General features: G+C 43.0%; 1 protein-coding gene across 1 annotated transcript in view; it reads left to right on the top strand.

Annotated features, from left to right (window-relative positions):
- Positions 1-27,317, top strand: part of RASGRF2 (Ras protein specific guanine nucleotide releasing factor 2) — a 188,440-nt gene that overhangs the window by 109,132 nt on the left and 51,991 nt on the right. Inside the window, exons 14-17 of the mRNA XM_054715119.1 lie at positions 604-852; positions 1,469-1,857; positions 10,883-11,008; positions 13,504-13,593. Of these exons, the coding sequence (XP_054571094.1) occupies positions 604-852; positions 1,469-1,857; positions 10,883-11,008; positions 13,504-13,593 (854 nt within the window). The remainder of the gene's footprint in view (positions 1-603; positions 853-1,468; positions 1,858-10,882; positions 11,009-13,503; positions 13,594-27,317) is intronic.

Below are 27,317 nucleotides of genomic sequence, written 5' to 3'. Positions count from 1 at the left end.
TCCCTTCCCAGGGAGTTTCATCAAGCAGAGAGGATTCACCCTTATCACAGGAGAGGAGACTAGACGTCAATACCACTCCCAGACACACTGTCACACACTATTTTATCTTCCATCTATTCTTCTAGAGACCCATTCATCTTCCCCCCAAATCATTTACTCTTCTTTAAGTGGCCGCCATTCCTCCTCCCCTTGCCCTGTTAAGATGGTGTTTAATCCTGAATCTAAGCCACCCCGGGGAGTTACTCATTTCTTCCTGGGTAATTCCCATGTATAAAATTGTTTGTTTTTCTCTTGCTAATCCGTCCGTTATTACCGGGGTCTCAGAACTCAGAAGGGCAGAGGGAAATTATTTTTCCTCCCCTACAGAAGGAATCCACAACATGAATGAGTGATTGTTATCTTCTCCACAATCAGTTCTGACCTCCCTAAATTATAATGGCATAGTTGATGTTTTTATAGCCCTGCCTTGTTTTATGTAATGTGTCATATCAACATTCTTTTAGCAAATGCGGTGAGTGTGTGTTTACCAGCGCATAAATAAATACTCCGTGGTCGAGAGGCACGTGTCCTGGGTTCGTTCTCATGTTCCTGCTTTGTGCGCAGGTCTGATGCCCGTCTTCATAAAGATGACATTGACATTTGCTTCAGTAAAACACTCAACTCCTGCAAAGTGCCCCAGATCCGTTACGCCAGCGTGGAGCGCCTCTTGGAGCGGCTGACGGACTTGCGGTTTCTCAGTATCGATTTCCTCAACACCTTTCTGCACACCTATCGTATTTTCACAACGGCAGCCCAGGTGCTGGCGAAGCTTTCCGACATATACAAGAGGCCTTTTACCTCCATCCCCGTCAGGTAGGCCCGGGGTTTGCCTCTCATGAAAGTGTGGCCTCCTGGTTCCTGGGTCCCCCGCAGGTGAGCAGCCCAGCTCTGCAGAGCTGTTCTGAGGGTACTGTCTCGCCTTCGAACAGTAGAAGGGGGTGAGTAGAGGTCTCAGATAGGTCTCGAGGGAAGAATGTGAGAATCCTAAAGTCCTCAGGTGGTCTTTGCTTGCTCTATGATTACTTGGAAGATAACTCCATTATTTGAGGCTTTTCTATTTTATTATTTTTACAGTTGGGTTTTTCAAACTTGAATATGCACAAACTTTAATATGTTGTGAAATTGCAGGCTCTGATTGCAGGTCTGGAGTGGAGCCTGAGTCTGCATTTCTAAAAGCTGCCCGGAGACACCAATGCTACTTGTCTTTGGACCACAGCTTAGTAGCAGGGGATTAGACATGGCCTAAAAAGTGTCTGTGTTCCTTTGGCAAGTGTGTGGAATATAGGTGGCATTGAAAGGAAGGAAATCCAGCAAAAGACGTGCAATGATATCGTGGCCTTTTAATGTCGGGAACACGTTCTTAAATGACGTCGGGGGAATAATTTTCACTTGGCTACAACCTGTTAATAGCTTTTGCTCGTGTTTCCAGGTCACTGGAATTGTTTTTCGCCACCAGCCAGAACAGCAGAGGTGAACATCTGGTTGACGGCAAATCTCCACGCCTGTGTCGCAAATTCTCTTCCCCACCACCCCGAGCCGTGTCCAGAACATCCTCCCCAGTGAGGGTCAGAAAACTGTCCTTGACTTCTCCCTTGAATTTAAGGATAGGAGCCTTGGACCTGACCACCACCTCGGCGTCCAGCAGTCCCACCACCACCCACAGCCCCGCTGCGTCCCCACCGCCGCACACTGGTAAAGTACCTTTGGATCTTAGCAGAAGCCTCTCTTCTCCAGAGCAAAGCCCGGGATCTGTAGAAGAGTGTGTAGATAACCCCCGCGTGGATCTGTGTAACAAGCTCAAACGAAGTATTCAAAGAGGTATTATCCAGTTGCCACACCCCGTGTTTGCTGGCCACCTGCTTCCCCGCCGTTCCTTCTGGAACCCTAGTTCCCCTTTCTTATGACTTTCCTACTTCTGCATAGAGCGTAGAATGTATGCAGTGAGTAGTTGGAAGGAAAAACTCCTATAGTTCCCTCTAGCTTTTGTGGAAAAGAGATCAAGGTTAGTTCTCTTACTGCCTTCTATGGTAAAAGCCGACTGCAGCCTATGGAAGAATAGCATGATCTGAATGGTATTATTGGAAGGTTCTTCATGAAATATGATTAAGGCTGTTTGGATAAAGAACCTACCTAGCCTGATACTCTGCACAGAGGTAGGTTGGGGGCACCTTCACCATGAGCTTGGCCCGTACAGCCTTCTTCTGCAGCGTCTGCCTTAAGCACCTGTACTGCTTCCAGCCTCCCCTGCAAAGGACAATCTAGCCTGGAAGCATTAAGATGGTTTCTTCCGTTTAGTTACCAAGGCAACACTCCATGTTACAGCAGAGATATAAGAAGAAAAATCAAATCTGAGACAGTGTTTATTGTCCTTGGCACCTAAAATGGTTTTTAAAAAAATAAAATAAAAAGGTAGATTAGATTATTTGTTTCCTGATTAAATTCTCTAAAGACTTCCTATCACACTTAATTAAAGTACATTCTCCCTGCCCAGGCCTTCAGACGCTATCAGACTTGGATACTATCTCCCTCTCAACCTCTGCTCCTGCTCTGCTCCCTCGTGTACTAGGCTATAGTCACATTGGTTCCCTCTTTGTGCCTCAGAAACATCTCAATCATTGCTGCCTCAGGGCCTTTGCACCTGTTTTCCCCTCTGCCTGGACAGTCTTTCCCCATGTAAGCTCCATGAGATTAGCAACCTTATCTATCTTGTGCACTCTGTACACTCAGTGCCTTGGCCAGTGCCTGGCAGGTAGTAAATTTTCATTAAATGAATGAATCAAGCAAAACTCTCAGTGACCTGTTTGAGAGTCCTATGGAATATCGCCTTACCTACCTCAGCTTGGTACAGTGTAGATAGGGATTGGAGGAGGTGACCCTTGTGGCTTCCATAATCCAGTATTTCTGTAATGTAAATTAAAAAAAAGGTTTCACAGCCAAATTAGCAAACAGCTTTATTTATTTATTTATTTATTTATTTTATTTATTCATTTTGCTGTATAATAACTGCTTTACTTACTGATAACAAAATAAAAATCAAGCAGTTAATCAGACAAAGTGTCCAAATTTCAAGGAGGATCTCCCAGATGGAAGCAGAGACCCCTGCTTTTCTATCTGCTTGAAGCTTCTCTGTACTTTCTAGCTCCGTTCTTTAATATAAGCTTCCCGAGTGAAGTACTTAATGGAATTTTAACTGGAGTGGTTGTCATCATCAAAAGTAGCACCCTTTAAAAAAGAAATTCTTTAATTAAGTTGACAAGTTAGCAACTAAGGAGGAAGAAAGGAGGGAGATAATTAAAAAGTCATTAGAACAACAGTTTTCAGCAGAATCATGATGGATTCTTCTCAGGAATAATAAGGCAGAACACAAGCTGACAAGTGCCCCTTGGGTTTGACCCAGCACCTGTGCCTGGGCACCTCCACAAATAGAATGACTTAGGGAGGCTTCCTCAGCCCTCCCTCTGTGGCGGCGTGCCCTGAGAACTACAGGAGTTTCCCAGAATGTGGGGAGTGCTTTCCACTCTTTTATTGGATTGCAGTAAATAGAGGAGGAGAAATCTGAAGATAAGTCTAGATTCTCGTGTTATGTTGAATTCGAAGAGCTTCAGGAATAAGCATGTCAGTGTCTGACATTTGTGGCTCTGAGGCTGTGGTTTGATTGCCTCTGGGGCTGGAATTAGAACATAGCAGGTGTGTTCAAGAGTCATTGCTTTGCCTTCTCTGTGCCGGTTGTTGTGCCATAGTGTGTATGATGGTAAATAAGATGGTGCCCTGGCCCCTTACACTCCAGTTATGTGGAGAAGATAGACACCACATAACTGGGAGGGCACATAGTACAGGAGGTGCAGACAGAGTGCTCTGGAGGCTGAAAAGCACAGGAGATCATGTCTGGTTGAGTAGAATCAGGACATGTCACTAACATGAGCCAGACGAATGGATAAGTGGGTTGGAGATAGGTGAACATATGAGCAAAGAGCTATTGTTAAACCCAACTGGTGAAAGCCATTTCTGAGGGCAGGAGACATCATTGCTTCAGAAGGGACAGCTTTTATATATATATACTAGAGGCCTGATGCACAAAGATTTGTGCAAAAATGGGCCTTCCTTCCCCGGCACCGCTTTCGCCCTGGCCCCGCCTTTCCACCTTCCCATACTGCGGAGGCCTGGAGTGGCTGGGGCGGTGTGGAATGCCTGCGTTGTCGTCATGGTGATGACGCAAGCATCTGGCCCTGCCCCCAGTCACTTGGTGCCGACATATGCAAATTAACTTGCCATCTTTGTTGGGTTAATTTGCATACTCACTTCTGATTGGCTGGTGGGCGCCATGAAGGTATGGTCAATTTGCATCTTACTCTTTTACTAGTGTAGACTAGTGGCCTAGTGCACGAAATTCATGCACTTGCGGGGAGGGTGAGAGGATCCTCCAGCCTGGCCTGTGCCCTGTCACAGTGCGGGACCCCGCGATCCATTGCCCCAATGAGGTAGGCCCCACCTACCCATTGAGGGTTCCTCAATGGATTGCCCCAAAGAGGTAGGCCGGAGCTGGGGGAAACCTGCGGACCCTGGGCTGGGCCACGGCGGAGGCCTCCCTCTGTGCGCACCTGCCTAACCCCCGCTGCGGCCCCATCCCTGTCCCTGACGCTGCAAGGCCCCGCCCACTCATGCCTGCTCTGCATACCACCTGCTGAGTGGTCATGACATTACAGCGTCCTGGACAATTTGCATATTCCTCTATTGTTATATAGGACTAGCGGCTCAGTGCACGAATACATGCATGGGTGGGGATCCTTGGCCTGGCCAGCAATTGGGGCTGATTGGGGCCATTTGGCCAGGGGGAGGGACTGCGGGAGATTGGCTGACTACTGCAGGAGGTTAGCTGTGGGAGCCCCTGTTGGTTAGTGCGCATCATAGTGACTAGTCAGCTGGTCGTTTGGTCGACTGATCGTAAAGGTCACTTAGGCTTTTCTATATATAGATTTTTAGAGAGGAAGGTAGAGGGATAGATAGAAACATCAATGATGAGACAGAATCATCGATCGGCTGCTTCCTGCATGCCCCCAACCAGGGATTGAGCCCGCAACCCAGGCATGTGCCCTGACTGGGAATGGAACTATGACCTCCTAGTTCATAGATCGGTGCTCAACCACTGAGCCACACCGGCCAGGCCAGAAGGGACAGCTTTTGTCCAATTCTGATGCTATGTGCAGACCTGCAGAGCAGACCCTGTCACTAGTCTTTTAGGGCTTTCTAGTAGTGAGGAAACTTTAAAAAAAAATCTCCTAAAAAATCATTCTTCTCCTTTTTGTTCTTCTTGTTCTTCTTTACCATCTAAACCATTTTTAACTGTATAATTCAGTATCATGAAGTATAGTCACGCTGTTCTGCAACTAATCTCCAGCACTTCTTCCTCTTGCAAAACTAAAACTCTATGCCCATTGAACAGTGCTCCATTTCTCTCTCCCCCCAGCCCTTGAGAACCACCATCTGCTTTCTGTTTTTAGAGCTTAACTACTTTAGATACCTCATGCAAATGGAATCATACAGTATTTGTCTTTTTGTGGCTGGCTTATTTCATTTAGCATCATGTCTCAAGGTTCATCCATGTTGCAGCATGTGCCAGAAGTTCCCTTTATTTTAAGGATGAACAACCTTCCATTACACACACACACACACACACACACACACACACACACACACACACACACATTTATATATTTATATATATACATTTCATCTTTTCTTTACCTATTCTTCCTCTGATAGACATTTGAATTGCTTCCATTTTTGCCTATAGTGAATAATGCTGCAGTGAATAGGGGAGTGTAAATACATCTTTGAGATCCTGCCTTCAGTGCTTTTGGATATCTACCCAGAAGTGAGATTGCTGGATCATATGGTGATTCAATTTTTAATTTTTTGAGGAACGTCCATATATTTCCCATAGTGGCTGCACCATTTTACATTCCTACCAATGGTGCACAGAGTTCCAATTTCTCTGTATCCTTGCCAACACTCATTATTTTCTGTTCTTTTGATAGTTTCCATCCTAATGGGTGTGTGTTGAGAATATTTTCTCTTTTTTATAATTTCCCAGAGATTTTTAATTGGCCTAGGGCCTAATATATCAATGTTCATTTTTTCTTTAATAGAGAAGCAAAAGAAAAATCTATTTCTTTCTGCATTTTAGTCTAATATGTGTCATAGTTCTAGGGGTCCTCAATTAAACTGCCCATTGCCCACCATAATTAATTCTTTTACTTTAACTCAGTGATTTTCAACGGGTGTGCCACAAGAATTTTTAAAACATGCAATACCTGACTATTTAGTCAGGGGCACTGACCTTTTCCTCCTTAGATTATCAAATAAAAAATGACAACAGCCATCACATTAATAGCTGACTGCTGTGAATGAATCAAATTTATAACTTTTTTGTCAGATCAGCTAAAAATATATTTTTTGGTGTGCCACAGAATTTTAGTAATTACTTGGTGTGACATGAGATGAAAAAAGTTGAAAATCGCTGCTTTAATTTGTTATACACAGATTTATTTTTTTTGCATTAGTCACCAAGTTCCCTGGTTCTAATTTTCAAAGCCCAAGCCCAGAGTTTATGGTGATGGCCCAATGCCATACCATAAAGCCTGTTCAGCTGACTCTAGGATGGAAGGAGGTATGGTCACTAGTAGGAATCAGTAGTTTTTTTCTCTGGAGCAAGTTAGACTCAGGGAAACCAAGATAAATGAGAAATAACTAGATCCAGCTCTCGGGGAAGGACACTAGCAAAGGCTGCCAAGACTTATCAATGCAGATGCTGGACAGAGGTGGGATCATTGTGGACACAGCTAGAGGTGACTAGAGAGCTTGTCACGTGGCAGCATTGATTGTTTATGACCAGGGGCCTTCGATGGGGAGAGCCATGAATAACGGGGTGGTAAAATTATTCGGTTCTCTCTCACATTACAGAAATAGCTGAAGTTCAGGGCTTAAGGCCTCCATTCTTCACTGGATTTCCTCAAAACAAATGATTTGCAGTTAGATTGTCAAGGGCTAGTTTATCCACGTGGTTCATGGGTTAGAAATGTCACTGTGGTGTGCCAGATCCTGGCTAAATGCAGAGCTCCTGTCACTGGGGTGATGGGGAAGTTCAGGATTGTGTCTAGGCGAGGCTCATGGCCAGCCTCCACTCCAGAGGTGTCAGTGCCCCTGCCCACCCACTCACTCACCCCCTTCTCTCTCACTTTTACCATGACGCCCCCCCTGCCCCCCAGCACTTTCATTAAACACTTTGTTCTTGGCCACATCTATGCATCTTTATTCCCACACCCCCCTGCCCCCCGTTTCTGTAGCTGTCTTCTGGTGACTTTTAATGTATTTACTTCCCATTTTGTTCTTAAAAATATTTAAGGTGGCCGTTCAAACAGGCATGTTATACAACTGGATTAAAAATAAAATAATAAAGATTTTAAAAAAAAGTTGTTAGTGTAACACAGCAACTTAATTGATACTTCTATTAGATTTTAATTAATTTAACTTTAAATAGTCACTGTTTTGGACAACACAGTTTTAGCAAATGTCATTTCTCCAAGGAGCTCCTCATTCACCCTTCTCACAGGAAGGGATCTAGAAGCTACTTATTCATTTTAAATTAACTTTTCTCTGAAAATTTTCCTTTATATTAAAATGTTTATGAATAAGTGTATGGAGAATTCATGTCGGCAAAATAATTAAACAACTATGTACCTATAATCCACACGTTAAAAAAAGATTGCCTTCAAGAGCTAAAAAACAAATACATAAAATAAAATAGGCAAGGAAATCAGGCAATGAAAAAAAAATTGCGGGAGGCTAAGTGTATGGTTAGTGAACAAATAAACACTGTGTGGTCCTCTGCAGTTCCGAGTTGCCCTGATTTTGGTTCTGAATGTAATCAGTTACATGATTCCTATTGAAACCTAAGATAGATTGGTGTGTGGGCACATCTTTCTTTTTTTTTTTTACTGAGACTTGAGAACAATTTATCCTGTGGGTCCTTATCAAGAAAACACTGTGAGTAGGAAGCTTAGAAGCAATACTGAGGGTCAGGGGGCTCTTTGCCGTTTTTCTGAATGCTGAAACCAAGGAATTACAGACTTAGTTTTAATTTTATTTTGCATTGGAAAAGGGTTCATTTGGGTCGTGAATAGTTCTAGGCAAGTCAGGAATGAAACACGTTACTTCAGCGTCAGCCGGACAAGCGCAGAGTAGGTGTGTGCACGTGTGTGGGTGTGTGTGAGTGTGGGTGTGTGCATATGTTCACGTGTGTGTGCAACGGCTGTAGAAGTCAAGAGTGCTGCTGTGCTAACTCCACTGTCTAGTCTTGAAAATTCCAATTGGCAAAGAAAAGGGAGACGCTGATCTGCCTTTAATTTGAAAGATGTTTGCTTGTGCTTTGCATAATGTTAACACTTAAAACAGTTGGCAAACTTGAATAAGAATCCTGTGCCAACAGTTTACACATTTTTCTGCTTTTTACTTCAGGATACAGCACTACACAGCCTCATTGCATAATGCCAGCTCCCCCCCCATTAGGTCAATACTGAGGCAGGGGTCTCTCTCACTGCCATCCAGCTATACAGTTTCAGGGTGTGCTCTTTGAAAAATGCTAGTGACCTTTGTCCAGTTTTATTGTCATTGCAGTTATAATGCCGGCCTTACCAAAATTCCTAGCAAGAGAACTTCAAGTGACAAGAAGGGAAATAAGAGAAATAGGAAATATCTCTAAAAATGAGTGAAACTGTGAACTTGTGAGGGGAAAACTAATGCCATTTATTTTTCCCCTAACCCAGTCCTTCAATCTGTTCTGGACTAACCCAGCATTCATTCATGCTCTCCTTTCTTGCTAGCAGGCAGTCCCACCTTCTTTTACCCTGGATTCTTCTAAAAAGCACAAATATCAGCCCAACTCACATCCAGACTCCATCCAAGGGTGGAGTCTCAATAAAGATCAAAGCAATAGCGGCAAGAAAAGAGAGCCTTCAGGGCAGGGGCTCACTGAATGGGGTCCCTCGCCCAGTCAGCATTCACTTGGGCCTCGGCTGTGCAACCTACCCCGAGCATCACTGAAGGGCCTTCATCACTGGTGTCTGTTTCTGTGTTCTTGGTTTGAAAATTGCCTGCCTGTGGGCTGAATGTGCTCCCAATTTTAGCATTTGTTTGGAACCAGCTCTCTCATTTGTCCTGTAGACAAAGCTGTTTGCATGGAACTTGATTAAAAGTGAACAGCCCAGAAGGAAATGCTTCTTTGCCCCCACCATGCTGGCATGGTTTCTTCTCTTTATAGGTGTCGATCTGCTGACACTGTTATTCTTAGCTTTCCTGTTCTTTCCGTGGATATTCAGGGCCTGTCCAGCTCTCTTACTGGGAAGTTTTTTGGGCTCAATGTAATTGCTGACTAAATGATTTTCTCACTTGCCTCAGAGGAATGAATGGTTGGATCAGAACAAGGACATGTATTTGATATTCTGCTTGTTCTTGCAGAGCAGATGCCTTCCGTTACTGAATTTTGAGGGAGTTATTTAGATAATAATAAAACTAACAGCTAAGCACTGATTTTTTTGGACTGCATTTTGCATCATTGCCAGCTTTGCTGTAATTATGTCATTCAAGGAAAGATGCTAACCATTTCCCTCCCCTGGCCTTTGTGTGTTTCAGAAAGGCAAAATTGTGGCCATATTTCTAAGGGAGTAAATCACATGCAAGTGTGAAAATGGCTTTGTATAAAGTCATTAGGAGTTTTGTAAAATTTATAGACGAAATCTTGAATGGAATGGCAAAGGGAGTTGTTGAGCGTATTTCTGCTGACAGGGGTCATGTAAAATCAGTGGAGGTGACACAGCTTTTGTTGGTTAATAAAAGCCAAAGGAAAAAATAAACGAAAGAATTGTTAGAAATTTATGAAATGTCTATAGTGTATTTCCTTGAAAGAACTCGCACGATGTTGTAGTTTTACCTGACTAATAAGCCAGATGGAAGCATCAGTAATAGCCTAGGTGTGACCCTAGAATGATGTGTCTTTTATTCATGGCATGTTAGCTGCAGTGAAGAGGCTCAAATGATCTCAAAACCTCCCAACCGTTCGTTGTAAAACTCTCCTCTTGCCTCCCGCTGATCTGTAGCTGTAGGTCTGGGCTCTCCAATAGAACTTCTGGGAGGAAGGAGATGCTCTCTGTCCATGCTGTCCAGGACTGCAGCCACTGGCCACATGTAGCTACTGAGCACTTGAAATGTGGCTAGTGCCCCTGAGGGCCAGAAATATTAAATTAACTTTAATTTTAACACAGGTCTACGTGACCATATTTGGCTAGTGCTACCAGTTTGCACAGCGTAGCTCTAGGGCCTTAGGAGTCCTCAGGAGCCACGTTGGTAGAGATGCGAACTTCAGTTGGCTTAAGGGGGCAGCCCTAGCCAAGAACTCGTGAAGTCCCAGTTTTGATCCCAGACTGATTTACACTCTGGAAAAGTTCCTCTTTCCCCACTCGAAGTAGGCGGAAAGATTCTGGAGGGCAGGAGACCGGCTCCCCATCCCCTGTTGCTTTAAACATCTGCCGTTGTGTTGGACAGATGGGGCTACCTGGAGTCAGTCAGGCTCAGCAGGGTCAGCAAGACATGGGTGGGGAAGATGTACATTTAGATTTAGTGTCACCAGCATGCTGCCAGGAGGAAGGACTCCGTTTCAGATGAAACCCCTCTAAAAATGTAGGCTAGTGCTTATTATCCGTAACAAACTTCTGTGTTTCTGTGCATGATACTGACAAGAAGCTTCTGAATGTACAGCCTGCTTGTTAAAATTCACCATGTTTTAAAGCAGCAGTCCTAGAGTCTGCCCCCGTGGAGCGAGCAGCAGTGCAGAGCTCCCCTGCGGTGGATGCCACGGAACTTTCACCTGGCAGGTCGCCCTCAACGCCTCGGCACCTGCGCTATCGCCAGCCTGGAGGTGAGTGTCAGAAAGGGACTCGGAAATAAGAAGTGAGAGATGATTTCTAGCTTCTGGGTCTTTTGTTTGCCTTACTATCTCAGATATGAAAATTATTTAGGTGCAAATAGTATCACTATTGGACCCGGTAGTGGAAAAATAAATGGTTAGAGAATATGCCAGTAGTTTCACCAATATTTATGTGACCCATTATTGCATTGCACTTTGTGTGGAGTGATGTGAATCAACAGGCCTGTACTCACTGATTGCCAGTTGAAGAATCTCAGTTTAAAACAAGAATTTCAGAATTTTATTTTACCAAGATGTTCCCAGACTCTGATACCTTACCATAAGTGTGTAGGCTCATCTGGGACACCACAAGTTTTGGGCTAAGCTTATGAAGAACAGTATTTCATCTAAAAACAAGGCATAGCTGCATGGGACCCTCATCATTATTGCTAGCGGCAGAAACCAGTATATTTTCTGTAGTTATGAAAATTAGAAAGTATTACCCATTCATTCATTTTAGAACACGCCAAATGTCCTCTAATTGGAGGAAAAACCATCAGAACAGGAGATAAAAATCTTTTCTCTCTTCATTTGCCCCATTGCTCAAATAAATATAGCCAAATAACAGTTGTTTTTGAAATGTTCCCTTTTTCCCCTCAAGCCAATTATTTCAAGTTGGAAGGGGGAAATATACAATTAGGAAACCAGATTCTACTCCAGTAACTGAAGTAAAATGTAAAGACATGTCTTTGGCTTCAGTACTTGTGCTTCAAGTAGGGCAGTTTAGCAAAAGATAGAGGAGTGTGCATGGCTCCAAACCATCATTTCATTTATAGCCTCAGCCAAGTGCTGGAAGCTGTCATCACAGCCATCAGCTCCAAGCCCAGCCGGCCTGGGTCAGGCTGTTGTCTGATTTGCCCTGATGGATGGTAGACCTTGAGACTGATTTCAGGCTACTGGTCAATTATAGGTCTTAGATGGTTCTGGTAAATGAAGGTGACAAACCAGACTTTCCTGGCTTGTCATAAGACTATTATATAATTAGCCAAACCTCTTTACCATTCTTAGAGCCTTGGTCCATCCAGGCCTTGGCGACTTTTTTGACAGTTGTTCATGGGACAGACCCCCTTGAGTTTGGGGCCAAAGCCCATGGAAGCAAACTCTACCAAGGTAAGAATTAGATGCTATTCACTTGGTTAGGGGTCTCTTTCCATATGTTTATATTCACATAAAATGTTTAATTTATAGAAACTTTGTTTTTTTTGAAATCTGCATTCTGTTTGTGGATTAACTATCTTTTGCTTCTTCCTTGATATGACTAAGTCATAGTGACATAGGAACATAGGAAGGAAGCAGAAATCTATAATAATATGGAGGATCCAAATGGGAACAGTATCACACATTTTCTCAGTGTGTATCTGAAATTTTGCCTGTTCATCTGACCACTTGCTACCTTGTTCCCACCCATGTTTTAAAGCTACTGCTGAGAGGATAGAGCTTTTCTGTGTCCTTGTGTGTGGGTACATTAACCAGCTCTCTGCTTCCCCTCTTATTTATTTTAAGCATGACTGTAGAACTTAGGGGCAAACTAATAAAAACCCTTCAGGTCACAATCACAGTGACCTATTTTCACTAAAAGCCTGAGGGAGGAAAAACAGTGATGTTGGCATCAACATTATCAAATGCTGTGTGTAAAATATCTGAGGAGGGAGAGGGATTGCAAAATGGTGCTGAATGCATTTTTTAAAAAAGTTTAGAATGCATTCCTCCCTTTAAAGGTGTTTTGAGAAGAAAATTCTGTTGGTAACATGATGTAGAATATTTAAAAAATGCTTTTCAGATTGAGATATAATTTGTATACCATAAAGTTCACACTTTTAAAGTACAACTTAGAGGTTTTTAATATATTCATATTCATAATGTTGTGCAGCTATAACCACTGTCTTATTTCAGAACATTTTCATCACCCCCCAAAAGAAACCCTGTAACCCATTAGTCACTCCCCATTTTTATTTCCCTCCACTCCCTGGCAACTATTAAACTATCCTCTATGGATTTACCTATTATATAAATGGAATCATATAACCCGTGACTTTTTGTGACTTTCACATAGCATAATGTTTCTAAGTTTTCTTCATGTTGTAGTATGTATGTACTTCATTCCTTTCTGTGGCTAAATGATATTCCATTGTATGGATATACCACAGTTGGTTTACCCCTTCATCAGTTGATAGACATTTGGTTGTTTCTACCTTTTGGCCATTACGAATAAAGCTGCTTTGGATAGTCATGTGTAAGTTTTTGGGTGGACGTATGTTTTCATTTCTCTTGAGTATACATCTAGAGTGGACTTGCTGATGTAGAATCTTATTATTTGCCTATTAATAAAGAAAGTACAGTGCATTTGGCCCAATCGTTCATTCATTACAGGAATGAAATGAGAATTTTATTATAGACTATTATCCTTCTGCCTCACCATGCCATTTCCATTCTTTTTAAATAACCAGGACAGATGGCTGACAGCTCCCACTGCTCTGTTTCGCCTGCTTCTGCCTTTGCAATTGCCACAGCTGCAGCAGGACACGGGAGTCCTCCGGGTGAGTAGGGGCCAGCAGCTAAGTACAGACACAAGGCAATCCATATTAAATCGTGATCTTTGCCTGTCAGTTTTGTTATATACTTGTTAAGAATGCAGATTCCCACATTGTAATAACTATGTATGCCACCAAATGGGTACTAGACTTATCAGGATGATCACTTTGTAAAGTATATAAATGTCTAATCACTATGTTGTACACCTGAAGCTAATATAATATTGTTTGTCAACTATAATTGAAAAATAATATTGGCCTGGCCAGTGTGGTTCAGTGATTGAGCATCGACCTATGAACCAGGAGGTCATGGTTTGATTCCTGGTTAGGGCACATGCATGGGTTGTGGGCTCGATCCCCAGTAGGGGGCATGCAGGAGGCAGCGGATCAATGATTCTCTCTCATCATTGATGTTTCTATCTCTCTCTCCCTCTTCCTTCCTCTCTAAAATCAATTTAAAAAATAGAAAAGAAAAATAATATTTAAGAAGAGAATGCAGATCCCCAGCTGCCATTCTAAGTCAGTGTGTCTGGGGTGAGACTGTTAAATAAACACCTGAGGTGAGTCTCACACAGGTAGTCTATGGGTGACACTTTTGAGAATTTCTGTATCAGAGAAGGATGTGTTGTTTCCCCATGTTTTATGGAGTTCTATAACTTTTTTAGCCATTTACCGAAAACATGTACTAGTATTTCCCTTTTAGTTGAGTGCAATGCTACAGGCATCTGCAAGGTGGGAGGGAAGTCTGTGGAGGGGGGAGGAGGAGGGAACTATTGCTTCAACTGACTCATAATTTATTTCCAGTAGCTCCTCAATGCTTTCTGAGTTGCTGTTAGTTAATTTTCAGGGTAAAGCAGGAATAATTAAAAGCACAGTATTTTAATAGATGAAAAGCATATTCATTGTCTCTGTCCTCGTCTCTCACATGCAAGGAGAACATTGTGTGAAATAATTCTGTATGTGGTTTCAACAGCCTTGTTGCTGTGAATGGCTGCACCTAAACTAACCCAATGGGTGCCGATTGTCATCCCTTGTAGATCAGTGATTGATGGAGAACCGTTGTTCACTTGCCACAAAGGAGGCCATTTCCAAAGCCTAAGAACCTATATTCAACAATAGTAACTCATAGCTACTATGTATGAATTTTTTCTACAACGAAGTAGGAACAAAGAAAGATGTTCTATAATGAACATGAACTACCGTAGTAATGATATGTATTCCATCTGAATGGAAATATTTGCAGATTGACCACATTTTACTTCTTCAGTATTTTTGCCACACCCACTGCATTGGATGTGGTCAGGCACATTGGGGTGTTTGGTGATTTCTGTCCTAAACATTTCCAAAACCTTCCCCTCAAAGTCCCATCAGCATAACACAAAACAGCTCATAATGGTAATGATATTGATATTTTGCCATTGTTGATTATATTCTATAATAATGAACATTTCTTGGTGACATCATAAAGGCGTCCTCACTAGGCTTTCAGTAGAGTTAGTTATTGACTGTGATTTGCTAAGACCCTCTCCTGGCTTTGTTCTCACAACCTGGTCTGTCTTTGGAAAAAGTGAAGCACAGAGCTTCCTCACAAGTTTCATAATTTAAATATGGTTTGTGAGGGAAATAGTTTTTTAAAATATATTTTTACTAGAGGCCCAATGCACGAAATTCATGCAAGAGTAGGCCTTCCTTCCCCCGGCTGCCAGCACCGGCTTCCCTCCAGCACCTGGAACCTGGGCTTCCCTCGCAGAGGGAGGCCCCGCCCACCTGCCTCAGCCCACCAGTCGGTGGCCTGGGCCTCCCTCTGTGGGGCGATCATGGGGCGATGGCTGGGCCCCCTTGACCAATCACATTGCATCTGCTTTGGCTGGCCTGACACCGGTGAGTGTCATAGCGTGGTCCCGGATGGTCTTCTGGATGGTCATTCTGCTGTTCGGCTGTTCGGTTGATTTGCATATTATGCTTTTATTATATAGGATTGATTTCACAGAGGAAGGGAGAGAGATATGGAAACATCATTGATGATAGAGAATCAGATTGGCTGTCTCCTGCACACATCACACTGGGGATCAAGCCTGCAACCCAGGCATGTGCCTTGACCAGGAATTGAACTGTGATCTCCTGGTTCATAGGTTGATGCTCAACCACTGAACTACATTGGCCAGGTAGAGAGGAAAATAGTTTTAAGTTAATTCAGGATGAGTCCATTTCCCCATTTGCTGGAGGAGAAGCTTCTTTTTTTTCACCTAAAATTGCAGCAAAATTTGAATAAGTTTCCAAAAATGGCTTTCTGACTTTGGCTTTTCCTGGCCTAGTGGACCAGAGGGTAAAGTAACCAAAAAAATCAAGTCTTCCTCACTATCTGAACATGCTGCCTTTCTTTCTACTCCTTCCCGCAGCTGAAGTAACCTTAGGAAGAAAGTGCATTTCAGTAATCTGGCTGAGGAGGGGTGGACTGCTGACTGATAGCCAGTGTTGCTAGATGCAGGTGATGTTCCTATAATGTGGTCTGAAGCCATATGGTTCAATTTTAGCAATAAAAGGAAGGACTGGATTTGGCAGGGTCTGTGGCCTCGCTATAAAGACAGCAAATTGCACATTGGTCAATTTTTAGTGGCAGGTTATGGTAAGACAGAGGGGCTTTCATTCGGAATGCAGACCACTATGTCCCTGAGGCTTAACCACTCAGTGGCATTGGTCCTGCAGGGGAGTCCACCAGCCCCGGGAGAACTTAGCAGAAGAGCTCAGGTTCATTGGTTGCTGAGAACAGTTGGCTCAGAGCAAACATGGGAACATGCTGAGATAATCTGGATTTATTGGCTAGCCAGGGACAGCATGATGCTACCCTGGGAAGGGCTAGACACAGATGGACAGGTGTTCAGAGGAAGAGGTGCTAGATAATGGGTAACTCCCAGACTGGACTTTGTCTTCACTTTCTGAACCAGAGGCCTTGCTGACCTGAGTGGTCTCTAGAACCTGAAGAATTGCAAAGGCAAGTAGGAGGGAAGGTTGTGTAAGGAAGTGAACACCTCAGACTTCAGTCAGTCTTTGCAGGCCTCCTGTCTGCGTGTATGGCTGCAATACGGGCCCACCTGGTGGTGCGGCTCTGCTGTGTCCTGGCCCATAGCAGGAAGCAAGGTACCACCGGCCAAGCCATGGAGTCTGCAGTGCAGAATGGCTTTCCATGTTTCAGGCTCCTCTTTAGGTTCCCTCCCAACTTAATCCTCTCCCATCTCCATCTCCCCACCGCTACCCCCATCAAATGCCCCAGGAACCTGGCAACTCTGGGTTAGAGCTATCAACTCATGATTATGCTTTCAAATATTCACTCCAGACATTTGCATGTTAAGCCATTCCTCTTTAATTATTGGTTGGAAGGTTTTCTTTTTTACTACATTAAAGGACTTTCAAATTTAGCAAGAGCGTGGACAGAAAATGTTCTTTGCAAAAAGGCCAGACAAGATGCTCATGGCAGGCCCTGAAGGCACAGAAAGCTGATGTTACTTGTGGAAGTGACCTGGGATTTTCATAGGATCAGCCAGCCCTGCCCCAGGGCTGTGCCTAATTTCCACACACACTGGAAAAGCCTGGGTTTTTTTTTGTGTATATATATATATATATATATATATATATATATATATATATATGTTATTGATTTTTCACAGAGAGGAAGAGAGAGGGATAGAGAGTTAGAAACATCGATCAGCTGCCTCTTGCACAACCCCTACTGGGGGTGTGCCCGCAACCAAGGTACATGCCCTTGACCGGAATCGAACCTGGGACCTTTCAGTCCGCAGGCTGATGCTCTATCCACTGAGCCAAACCGGTTTCGGCAAGCCTGGGTTTTCATCCCTGGTTTCTAGAGCCTAGAACCTGTCCTTTCCAAAGAAGGATGGCTCTCTTCTTTCCACCTTTGCTTGTAAATCAACAATAATATCTCTGTTGGCAAGAAAGGAAAGCCTAATTCTGTGGGTAGGATTGCAACCTTAAACCAATGATTGTTAATGCCATATTGTAAAGATTTAACAGTTTATTTAGTGTTTGCCTTCTGATTGGCAGCCAAGTTACATTAGGCTCACTTATGGATGGATCCAAAATTTGTGGGGTCTAGCTCTTATATATTTTGCCTCAAGGGAAAGAATATAAAATTACAAATACAAACATTTAGGGTACCTCCTAGGGCTTAGAAGAGGCCCCCACACATTGAGAGGCCCTGAAGCTTGAGCCTCATTGGCTTCCTGGTAGATCTGCTTATGAGTCCAGATCTTTCTTGGAATCACCACAGCTGCAAGAAATTTTGATTGTTTTGGAGTGGAGATGGGGTGGACCAATGACCACCGTCAGTAAAGTAAGAGCCCTTTTCTGTGGTGGGAGCTTTAACTCTATACAAGATTGAGATCAAGGACAATTGACGGGTCTTGTGTGCCACCACACTGATTGCAATGTGTTTTTAAGCATCTGCTTTAAAATAGAAACTAAATGAGTTCTGCATTAAAGTAGAAGCTGAAATGCATGCATTTCAGATGGCTGCTGATGCAAGGACTCTGCAGGTGCTGTTTGGATATAGTTACGATATGAATAGAAATGCAATCTAATGAATACACATATCAGGGCACATCATGGCTCTCACTATACACCTGAAGCTTTAGGATTAATTATAGAGTTTATGATATGATCTAAAATGAAATATGAAAGTGTGAGGTGGGTTATTTTTATTGCAGTACAAATAATGGCAGTGGAGGTATGACAAGCAGCTCTTGATTATCTGTGAGCAGATTATATGTTTCATCATTCTATAAAAGCCAAAGTAAATTAACAAAATAGAGGAATGGTTGAATGCATTTAAAGAAAAATTAATGGCATAGTTTACAGTTGCTTAGAGAAATAGTGAGTTCTCTGTTGGTGATTACTTGGTACTTGTAAAGTAGAGAATTCATAATCTGTTTTTACTTCTATCAAACCACTCAGATCTGTGTAGTCAATAGTAGATCTCAGCTTGATGTGAATTGGCCCTGGACCTGTTTTAAAAAATACTGACGCTTGGCCCCACTCCCAGAAATTCTGACTTGATTGGTCTGGATAGATGCGAGGCATCAGGATTTTTTAAAGTTCTCCAGGGTATAGTAATATGGAGCCAAGGTGGGGAACCACTGGACTAGAGAGATGCTCATGTCAGGTGGTCATTGCCTTTTCTCCCTGGGAACTTGCCCCATAACAAGCTAGATCATGTGGCGTACCTCTTTTGCTCATCAGATGTCTTTGATATGGCTTCCAAGCAGACCCAGGTCCTTGTTCCAGCTGGCTGAGCACCTTCTTTCCTGACTGTGTTGCACTGCCAAGTTCTCTTACTTGGTGCTGCTCTTACCTGGGCTCCACGCAGACCATTCTCCTCCATTACTGTCTCTCCTTGGCAAAGGTACAATATGGTTGATTGTCCTTGTTCACTTCTTGGATTTACTCACATTGCTTAATTGCTACTTGATCGCCCTACAGTTTCATCCATTTCAGGGCCAGACAAGTAACTGCAGCAGGGGCCGGAGAGCTGATGCCTGGGTAAAGGGGGTAGCCCCTGATCAGCTTCCTCTGAGTTTTGCCACACAAGACAAACTAGGGCTATCAGATCTGTTTTCTTTCTTTCTTTAAAAAAAATCCAGGAATATGAATATTTATATGAAATCCTCTGGTTTTAAATTGTGGAAGTGAATTCTTACTTAAAAAAAAAATACTGTCCAAACCAAGTACTCCTGTGGACCGACCACGTTTGGCTGAGCCACCAGTATGTGACCTCAGATTTACTGTGACCACTCATAGCTGGAGTGTCAGTTGACACAGAGCAGACTTCCTGAGACACGCCTACATTTTAGCAATGGGCCTCTGAACCTCCTCAGTGCCCCCACCCCCACTATTTCCTATTCCTTTATAGAAAGTCCATCTCTTCTTGTCCACTGTGGATTGACCACTTTCGCTTTCACAGGGTAATATTTTCTCAGATCTGCACGATGCTCCATTGTTCATCCCATCACCATGGAAAAGGATAATGGGGACCATCTTTCTCCTTCTTATAGATTCTGAAGCAAGTGTGGGACCCAGAGTAGTGGAGGGCCTTGCCCAGGTTCTCAATTATTAAGAATGAGGCTCAGATCTGTCCACTACCAAATTGCTGCTTTCTTTGCCTTGCTATTGCCTCTAATGCCACATTTACTTAAAAAAGAACAAGATCTTGGGAAACTTGAATTACTTAATTTTCTTATTGCCTCTTGACCCCGTCTCCATCTGTAGCACACCCATTTCTTTCCATCTTCTTCTCACATCTGTGCCCACCTGCATTCATCTGACAGATACAATAGCAGGGTAACTCCAGAGAGATGCGCATTGGTCAAATTAGCAATCTGTGGGTAGATTCTTACTTGTCTAGTAGTTGGCATTGAGGGATATGTGATTTCTTCCACAGAATTGCAGAAACTAGAGCCTTACTACAATGACATAATCTAGTCAGAGAAAGCATTTATTTCTCTATTGAGAATTGGGTTAAATTTGTAGCAAGAGATTGATTACCAGGAATTAAGTTAATGTCACATCTGTACCCTGCTGTCTGTAGCCACTTTCAGGATTTGTGAGAACACTCAGCTCTGTTTAAATAGCTTATCTATTTATTGAATGAACTTATGAGAATGGCACAGAATATGGGCTGTTTCCAATGTCTATCTGACAAGCTAAAATTGTAACCTCAGGCAGGAATCACAAATTGATTTCTGTTTCAAACCCAGAAAGTTAATATTATGTAAACATTTTATTGCAGTGATTCTCAATTGGGTGCAGGTAGGGTGGAATGAGAACAGCCAGGAACTTCTTCAAAATATACCTGTCCTGTTGGGGATTCTGAGTGGCCTCCTCCTAGAGGCAGGCACTCCAAGAAAGAGAGATGTTATTGATGGAAATGTGCTATACATGTGAATGGTATGAAAACAGAAATAGAGTTAAGAATCACCACTCTGCTCTCTGCCATTCTTAGAAAGACTGTCTCAGTTTCTTGGCCTTTCTCTATTTCCTGGTTAGTCGGGGCATAGCAGGAAACAGGCTATCTCACCTGAGTTAGTGACAGCATTCACAAGTCTAAGGTCAAAATGTTGGCCGCATGTAGTGTTTCTCGTATGGGCCCTCACCATCTTTTCATTTTCTGTGCAATCAGCAATCCACTTGTCTTAGTTCTTATTCATCTCCCCATTCCCTGTGTCCTGTTGTCTTTTTTCAAAAGATACGTTCTTACCTTTTGGAGTTCTGCACTTTTTTATACATGTATGTCCTGTTGCCAGGACTGGCTGCATTCTTTGTAGGGCCCAGTGCAACAGAAAATGCAGGTCTGCTTGTTTAAAAAATTATAAAGGATTTCAAGACTGGCACAGCTAAGCCTTAAAACAAGTGTGGGCCCTTCTAAATGTGGGCCACTATGAAACACAGTCCCCCCACCCACACACACACAGACATGAAGTCAGCCCTGCCTCTTACAGTCTGGTCAGGAGTCCAGTAGTTTTCTGATGCTCAGGGTGTGCCTTTCAGGGCATTTCAGGACTTTCCCCTGGTTCTGGAGAACTTTCTGTGGTGAAGACTGTGCTAATAGAAAACAATCTCTGGCTATGGGGAGAGTAATTAGAGAAAAAATTATCTAAACCCAGAATTCCTGATTCTCTGAAGAGACTACACATTTTTAAACAGTTAATACAGAGTAAAATACTTTCTGCCCTAGCCACGTAGCTCATTTGGTTAGAGCGTCATCCTGATACACCAAAGTTGTGGGTTTGATCCCCAGTCCGAGTACATACAAGAAGCAACCAATTAATGCATGAATAATGGAACAACAAGTCAATGTTTCTCTCTCTCCCTTTCTCTCTCTCCTTAAAAAAATAAATAATACGCAAATAAATATATTTTTTAATTAAAAACATAAAATACTTTTAACAATGAGAGAGCATAATCTCTGATGAGTCAGAAAGACTCACTATCTAATGATGACTCAGAATAATAATAAACCAAAAATAATCATCATATAAGACTGAAAAACTTTCCGGTTTCCTGGAATTTTTGATTATTTGATTATTCATGATAATGTTGTGATTATGCAACACTGCATCAGCTCTATACATGAAAAAGGATGAGATAGGATTTCAGTAATAACATTTTTCAAAGTAGTTAAAGGTTAAGTATGTGTAGAAATGTACTCCTTTTGCATAGTTAATGGTGCAAATCAGCTCAGGTTTACTGAGCCTTAAGACTTCTGAAGTATGTGGTAAGGGAGGAGTGAACTTTTGATCTGCCAGAAAATGTTCTATATGTATTCCTTATTTTATACAACCAAAGAGCATGTTATTGGCATTTGTAGCCTGTGGCTTCATAAGTGCTTGGATGACCTAAAGAGGTAATGTGATTAACATAAAATTAGCCTGTCTTATTAATTGTAAATACACAGTAATTGTGCGTAGTGTTTGCAGAGGGTCTCACTAAGTCACACCCACGTTGTACAAACCCCTGTCTTTATTGTCCTGTTGGGCATTTTTGTTTTCAAGTGGAGTAGTTGTACTTACTACCAACATGACAGTAGTAATAACAATAAAGTTATGAACTCCTATAAGATACACTATATACTGTACACTATTCAAAGCTTATTATACTAACTGACATGACACAGTTATTACACTCACTTTCAGTAGAGAAACTTGAGATACAGAGAGTAAATCACCTAAGGTCACATAGGTATAAGAGGCAGATTTTACTCCTGTCATCTGGCAAATGAAGAGAGGACCCACAGGATCTATTACTAGTCCCAACCTGTGCCTGAGGGCAGAGCTGGGCTTCATTCTTTGGGTTTTTTCAGTGCCACCATTTTGTTTGGAGAAGGACAAAAACATTTCTGTTGGGTGGTCTGTGGTTTTAAAAATATGCCCACAGGAAAGAACCAAGATGGCGGCATAGGTAAACACCTATACTTGCTGCCTCTCACAACCACATCAAAATTACAACTAAAAGGCTGAACAGCTACTACCCAGAACCACGGGAAAGCTGGCTGACTGGAAGTTCCACAACTAGAGAGGTGAAGAAAGCGCATTGAGACTGGTAAGAGGTATGGAGGCGCAGAAAGTGCTGGCACCTGGATGTGCTACTCTTTTAATCGGGAGGGAGATACAAGCTCCCACTTGCTCTGAACTCCAGTTCTGGGCAAGACTCTGGGGGACCCAGACACATACAGGGAGAAACTGGACTGTCTGGCATCGGGGCAGGAACATGAGGGTGGCTTTCTCTCAGAAGTGCTCGCAGCGATCATTGTTCCTGCATGGGGGCGCAGGATGCGGAGACCCGGGGACCTCTCCGGTGCAGGGCTAACTGGCAGCCATTGCTGTTTGCTCTGCCTTGATGATTCCCAGAGACCCCGCCCCACCCAAACTGTGCACAGAGGCTTTTACATATCAATGGCCTGTCCTTTCTCTGCTTAAAACCTGTCAAACTGCAGCTGGGTCAGAGAGCCCCAGAGCTTCCAAAAGAAGGCCCAAGGCCTGGCAGTAGCAGCCAGCCTTGCTTCACAGCTGGGCCTCGTCTGGGCACTTCCAAACCTTATACAAAGAGGAGGAATCTGCAGATGTCTCTGTAGCTCCTCTGGGTGGCCCCAGACAGTAGCTGACCTTGCACCTCCTTGGAGATCCAAGAGCCAGTGTACCCAGTGGTCAGTGTGAGACCATACCAGATTACAACTCTTCACATCCATAAGAGACACACTCAAGGGGCAGACTCAGTGAGCACCAAAGCCCCACTGAAGCAAGTCCTGCCCCATAAGGGTGTCTCCTGCACAACAGATCTTCCAGTGTAGACACAGCTGGTCATCACAGCCAATTGGCCTGGAGGTCAATTCCTCCCAGTGATATCAACAACAATCAAGGCTTAACTACAACAAAACTGTGCAAACAGCCCACAAAGGGGTGCATCAAGAGCATTCACCTCAGGTGACTGGGGAGGCTGAGCCACTGGGCCCTATAGGCCACCTACTACACAAGGCCACTCTATCAACTCAAGGAGACTTAGCAGCTACCCAATACATAGAAACAAACACAGGGAAGCAGCCAAAATGTGGAGACAAAGAAACAAGTCACAAATGAAAGAAATGGATGAAAGCAAAATACTGGATATAGAGTTCAAAACCACAGTTATAAGGTTACTCAAGAATCTTCTAGAAACCTCCAAGAAATTTGGTGAGACCTTCAAGGATATGGAAAAGGACCAATAAGAAATTAAGCATACACTGACTGAAATAAAGAATAATATACAGAGATTCAATAGCAGACTAGAGGATCCCAAGAATCAAGTCAAAGATTTGAAATACAAAGAAGCAAAAAACACCCAACCGGAAAAGAAAAAAGAAAAAGAATCCAAAAATATGAAGGTAGTGTAAGGAGCCTCTGGGACAACTTCAAGTGTACCAATATCTGAATTATGGGGGTGCCAGAAGAAGAGAGAGAGCAAGATATTGAAAACCTATTTGAAGAAATAATGACAGAAAACTTCCCTTACCTGTTGAAAGAAATAGACTTACAAGTCCAGGAAGTGCAGAGAAGCCCAAACAAGAGGAATCCAAAGAGGACCACACCAAGACACATCATAATTAAAATGCCAAGAGCAAAAGACAAGAGAGAATCTTAAAAGCAGCAAGAGAAAAACAGTTAGTTACCTACAAGGGAGTACCCATACGACTGTCAGCTGATTTCTCAAAAGAAACTATGCAGGCCAGAAGGGAGTGGTAAGAAATATACAAAGTGATGAATAACAAGAACCTACAACCAAGATTACTCTACCCAGCAAAGCTATCATTTAGAATTGAAGGTCAGATAAAGAGCTTCACAGACAAGAAAAAGTTAAAGGAGTTCATCACCACCAAACCAGTATTATATGAAATGTTGAAGGGTATTCTCTAAGAAGAGGAAGAAGAAGAAAAAGGTAAAGATAAAAAAAAAATTATGAACAACAAAGTGACAACAAATACATATCTATCAACAAGTGAATCTAAAAATCAAATGAATAAAAAGAAAAAGCCTGATGAACAGAACAAACTGCTGAATGTAATAGAATCAGGGGCATGGGAAGGGAGGAGACTGACAATTCTTGGGGGGAAGGGGATGTATGGGGTGTGTGAAGAGCTTGGACAAAGAGCTTACACCTATGGAGGAGGTCAGCGGGTGGTGGGGGGCAGGCCTGGAGTGGGGTGGGAACTGGGTGGAGGGGAGCCAAGGGGGGAAAAAAAGAGGAACATCTGTAATAATCTGAACAATAAAGATTTAAAATAATAATAATCCTACCTAATAATAGACAAATATGCAAATTGACCGTACCTTCGCTATGCCCACAATTGGCCAGGAGGCACGGGGGGCGGGACTCGGGGTAGACGATTGGGCCAGCAGGATGCTGAGCTCGTGTTGCTGCTGGTGACGCAAGCTCAGCGTCTGCACCATGGCTGTGCTGCGGCACAGAAGGGGCCTCTGGGGCAGCGAGCCCATATCCCGCCGCGGACCATCAAAAGCGAGGGAGCTGGGTGCCTGTCTGCTCCAGCACCAGCGGACAGGCACCCAGCTCCCCGCGATCAAAGAGAAAGCGTGGGAGATGGGTGCCTGTCCGCTCCGGCACCAGACCTTTCAGAAGCCTCCGCCGCGCCGGAGGCTTCTGAAAGGCCTGGTGCACCAGCAGACAGACACCCAGCTCCCCCGTGATCAAAAGTGGGGAGCTGTGTGTCCGTTCCGGCACCAGCGGACCCCCTGCCATCAAAAGTGGGGAGCAGGCTGCTAGCATTGTCCGCGGAGCGTGCAAGGCTTTGTGGGGCAGTGGATATGGCCTGGATGGCAGGTTAGGCCTAGGGGACTCTACACGTGCATGATTTAATCATGCACTGGGCCTCTAGTAAATAAATAAAAGGGTATATTTTGTCATAAAAAATATGCCCAGAAATTTTTTCATACTTCTTCCTTCAAGAGGCAGAGCTTACTTTCCCTTCCCTTTTGCATGGGTATGACTTGCTTCTAACAAATAAAATTAAGCAGAAGTGACCATGTGTGGCTTTGGAGCCTAGGTCATCAAAAGGCAAGCAGCATTTGTCTTAGTCAATCTTTCTCTTGGTTCACATGTTCTGGGGGAAATGGCTTCCATGTATGAGGAGAGGCCCATGAGACCAGCAAGAAACTATGAAGCAGTATTCTTGCCAATAGTCTTATGAGTTAGAAGTGGATCCTCCAGCCCCAGTCGAGCCTTCAGATGGCTGCAGCTCTGGTGCACATCTGGACTGCAAACTCATGAGAAACCCTGGGCCAGAGCCACCCAACTAAGCCACTCCCAAAATATTGTCCTGAAGAAACTATGAGAATAAATGATTATTGGTTTAAGTCTCTAAGTTTTAGGGTAATTTATTAATGCAGCAATAGATAACTACTACAGGTGGTTTCATAGTAGCCAGTAAATCTTGGCCAAATGTTCATAATCAAATTGAGTTTCAGGAACATATGTTCATTTTGGAAAAGGAAGCATGTCTGGCTGTTTCCTGTGGGACAGATCACCCCAAGCTTATTCCCTACCAAATATTTTGAAGTCATGGGTCTATATCTAAAACTAGTATATAGTTTAACTCTACCTCATATTTCAAGATCTCTGACTAGTCAGTCCTCTCTTTTCCCTTTACCTGTAGTGCTCTGAATTGAATAAAATTATTTTTCTGCAATTTGAAAGCTGAGAGCAGTTTGATTTTAACACAACTGTTGCTTAGCAATAAGAAGAAACTTAATGGCTCTACTCTCTTCTGCAAACTGAGAGGAGCCTCCCTGTGTAGCTATTGTCTGTCTGTAATGCTGAATTTAAAATTGTAATGCTCATTTTAGGATAAAATTGAAGTTGGCCTATGTGACACATTATACTTACTCTAACATCTCAGCTTCCCAGGGGGTTGCACTGTCCCAGTTTAATGCTCCTTTGCAGAAAAGCCAGTCTCTTGGAATTATGGGACATTTAGAAGGCAAAGACAAAGTTCTAAGAAGCTAGTAAATTCCTTATTTGTAGATGGTTTTTATTTCCTATATACTGACTTTGTGATTGTGGGACTAAAAACTTGGTTCTTAAAATACTGTGATTAGCAACTGGGAAGGGGTTATAGAGGAGTAGGGTTTCCGGAGATTTGAGGGAGTGGGAGAAGGTGGGAAGGCTAGCTGTATTGGCCTCAATACCCAGCTCTTTGGAAAGGCTCCTAGAAATGTTAGCTGCTTACATTTTTTAAAAAGCAAGTTCTAAATTTGATTGTTCATCAGAGAGCTTGGTTTAGAGACTCAGAAATCTCTGCCTGAATTAAAAGCATTATTCTTTCCCACTCTTCAGATTAAATGATACATGAGTTTATTTGATTTTGTTTAATTAGTTATATAAGTATGCCCAGTGCCATACCAGATGCTGGAGAAAGATAAAAATGAAATAGGAAGCATTGCCTCCGCTCTAAGAACTGACAAGCCAGTTGAGGAGATTAGATGAGCAGGCGGAAAGTAAATCTTAAATGATCAAGATATGAACTCCAGGATCCTGATAATAACCAGCATAATTACTGGCCATGTTGTTAAACTGCGGACTTGAAAACCAAGGGAAAATGTCACATTTGCAAAATAACAAGGCTTCAGTGCGTGACCCTGAAAGAAAAGGTTAATATAGTTTCAAAGTATTTCATA

This window comes from Eptesicus fuscus, chromosome 4 (assembly GCF_027574615.1).
Source record: "Eptesicus fuscus isolate TK198812 chromosome 4, DD_ASM_mEF_20220401, whole genome shotgun sequence".
In the NCBI taxonomy this organism is placed as follows: Eukaryota; Metazoa; Chordata; class Mammalia; order Chiroptera; family Vespertilionidae; genus Eptesicus; species Eptesicus fuscus.
This window is presented reverse-complemented; position numbering and strand designations above follow the sequence as displayed.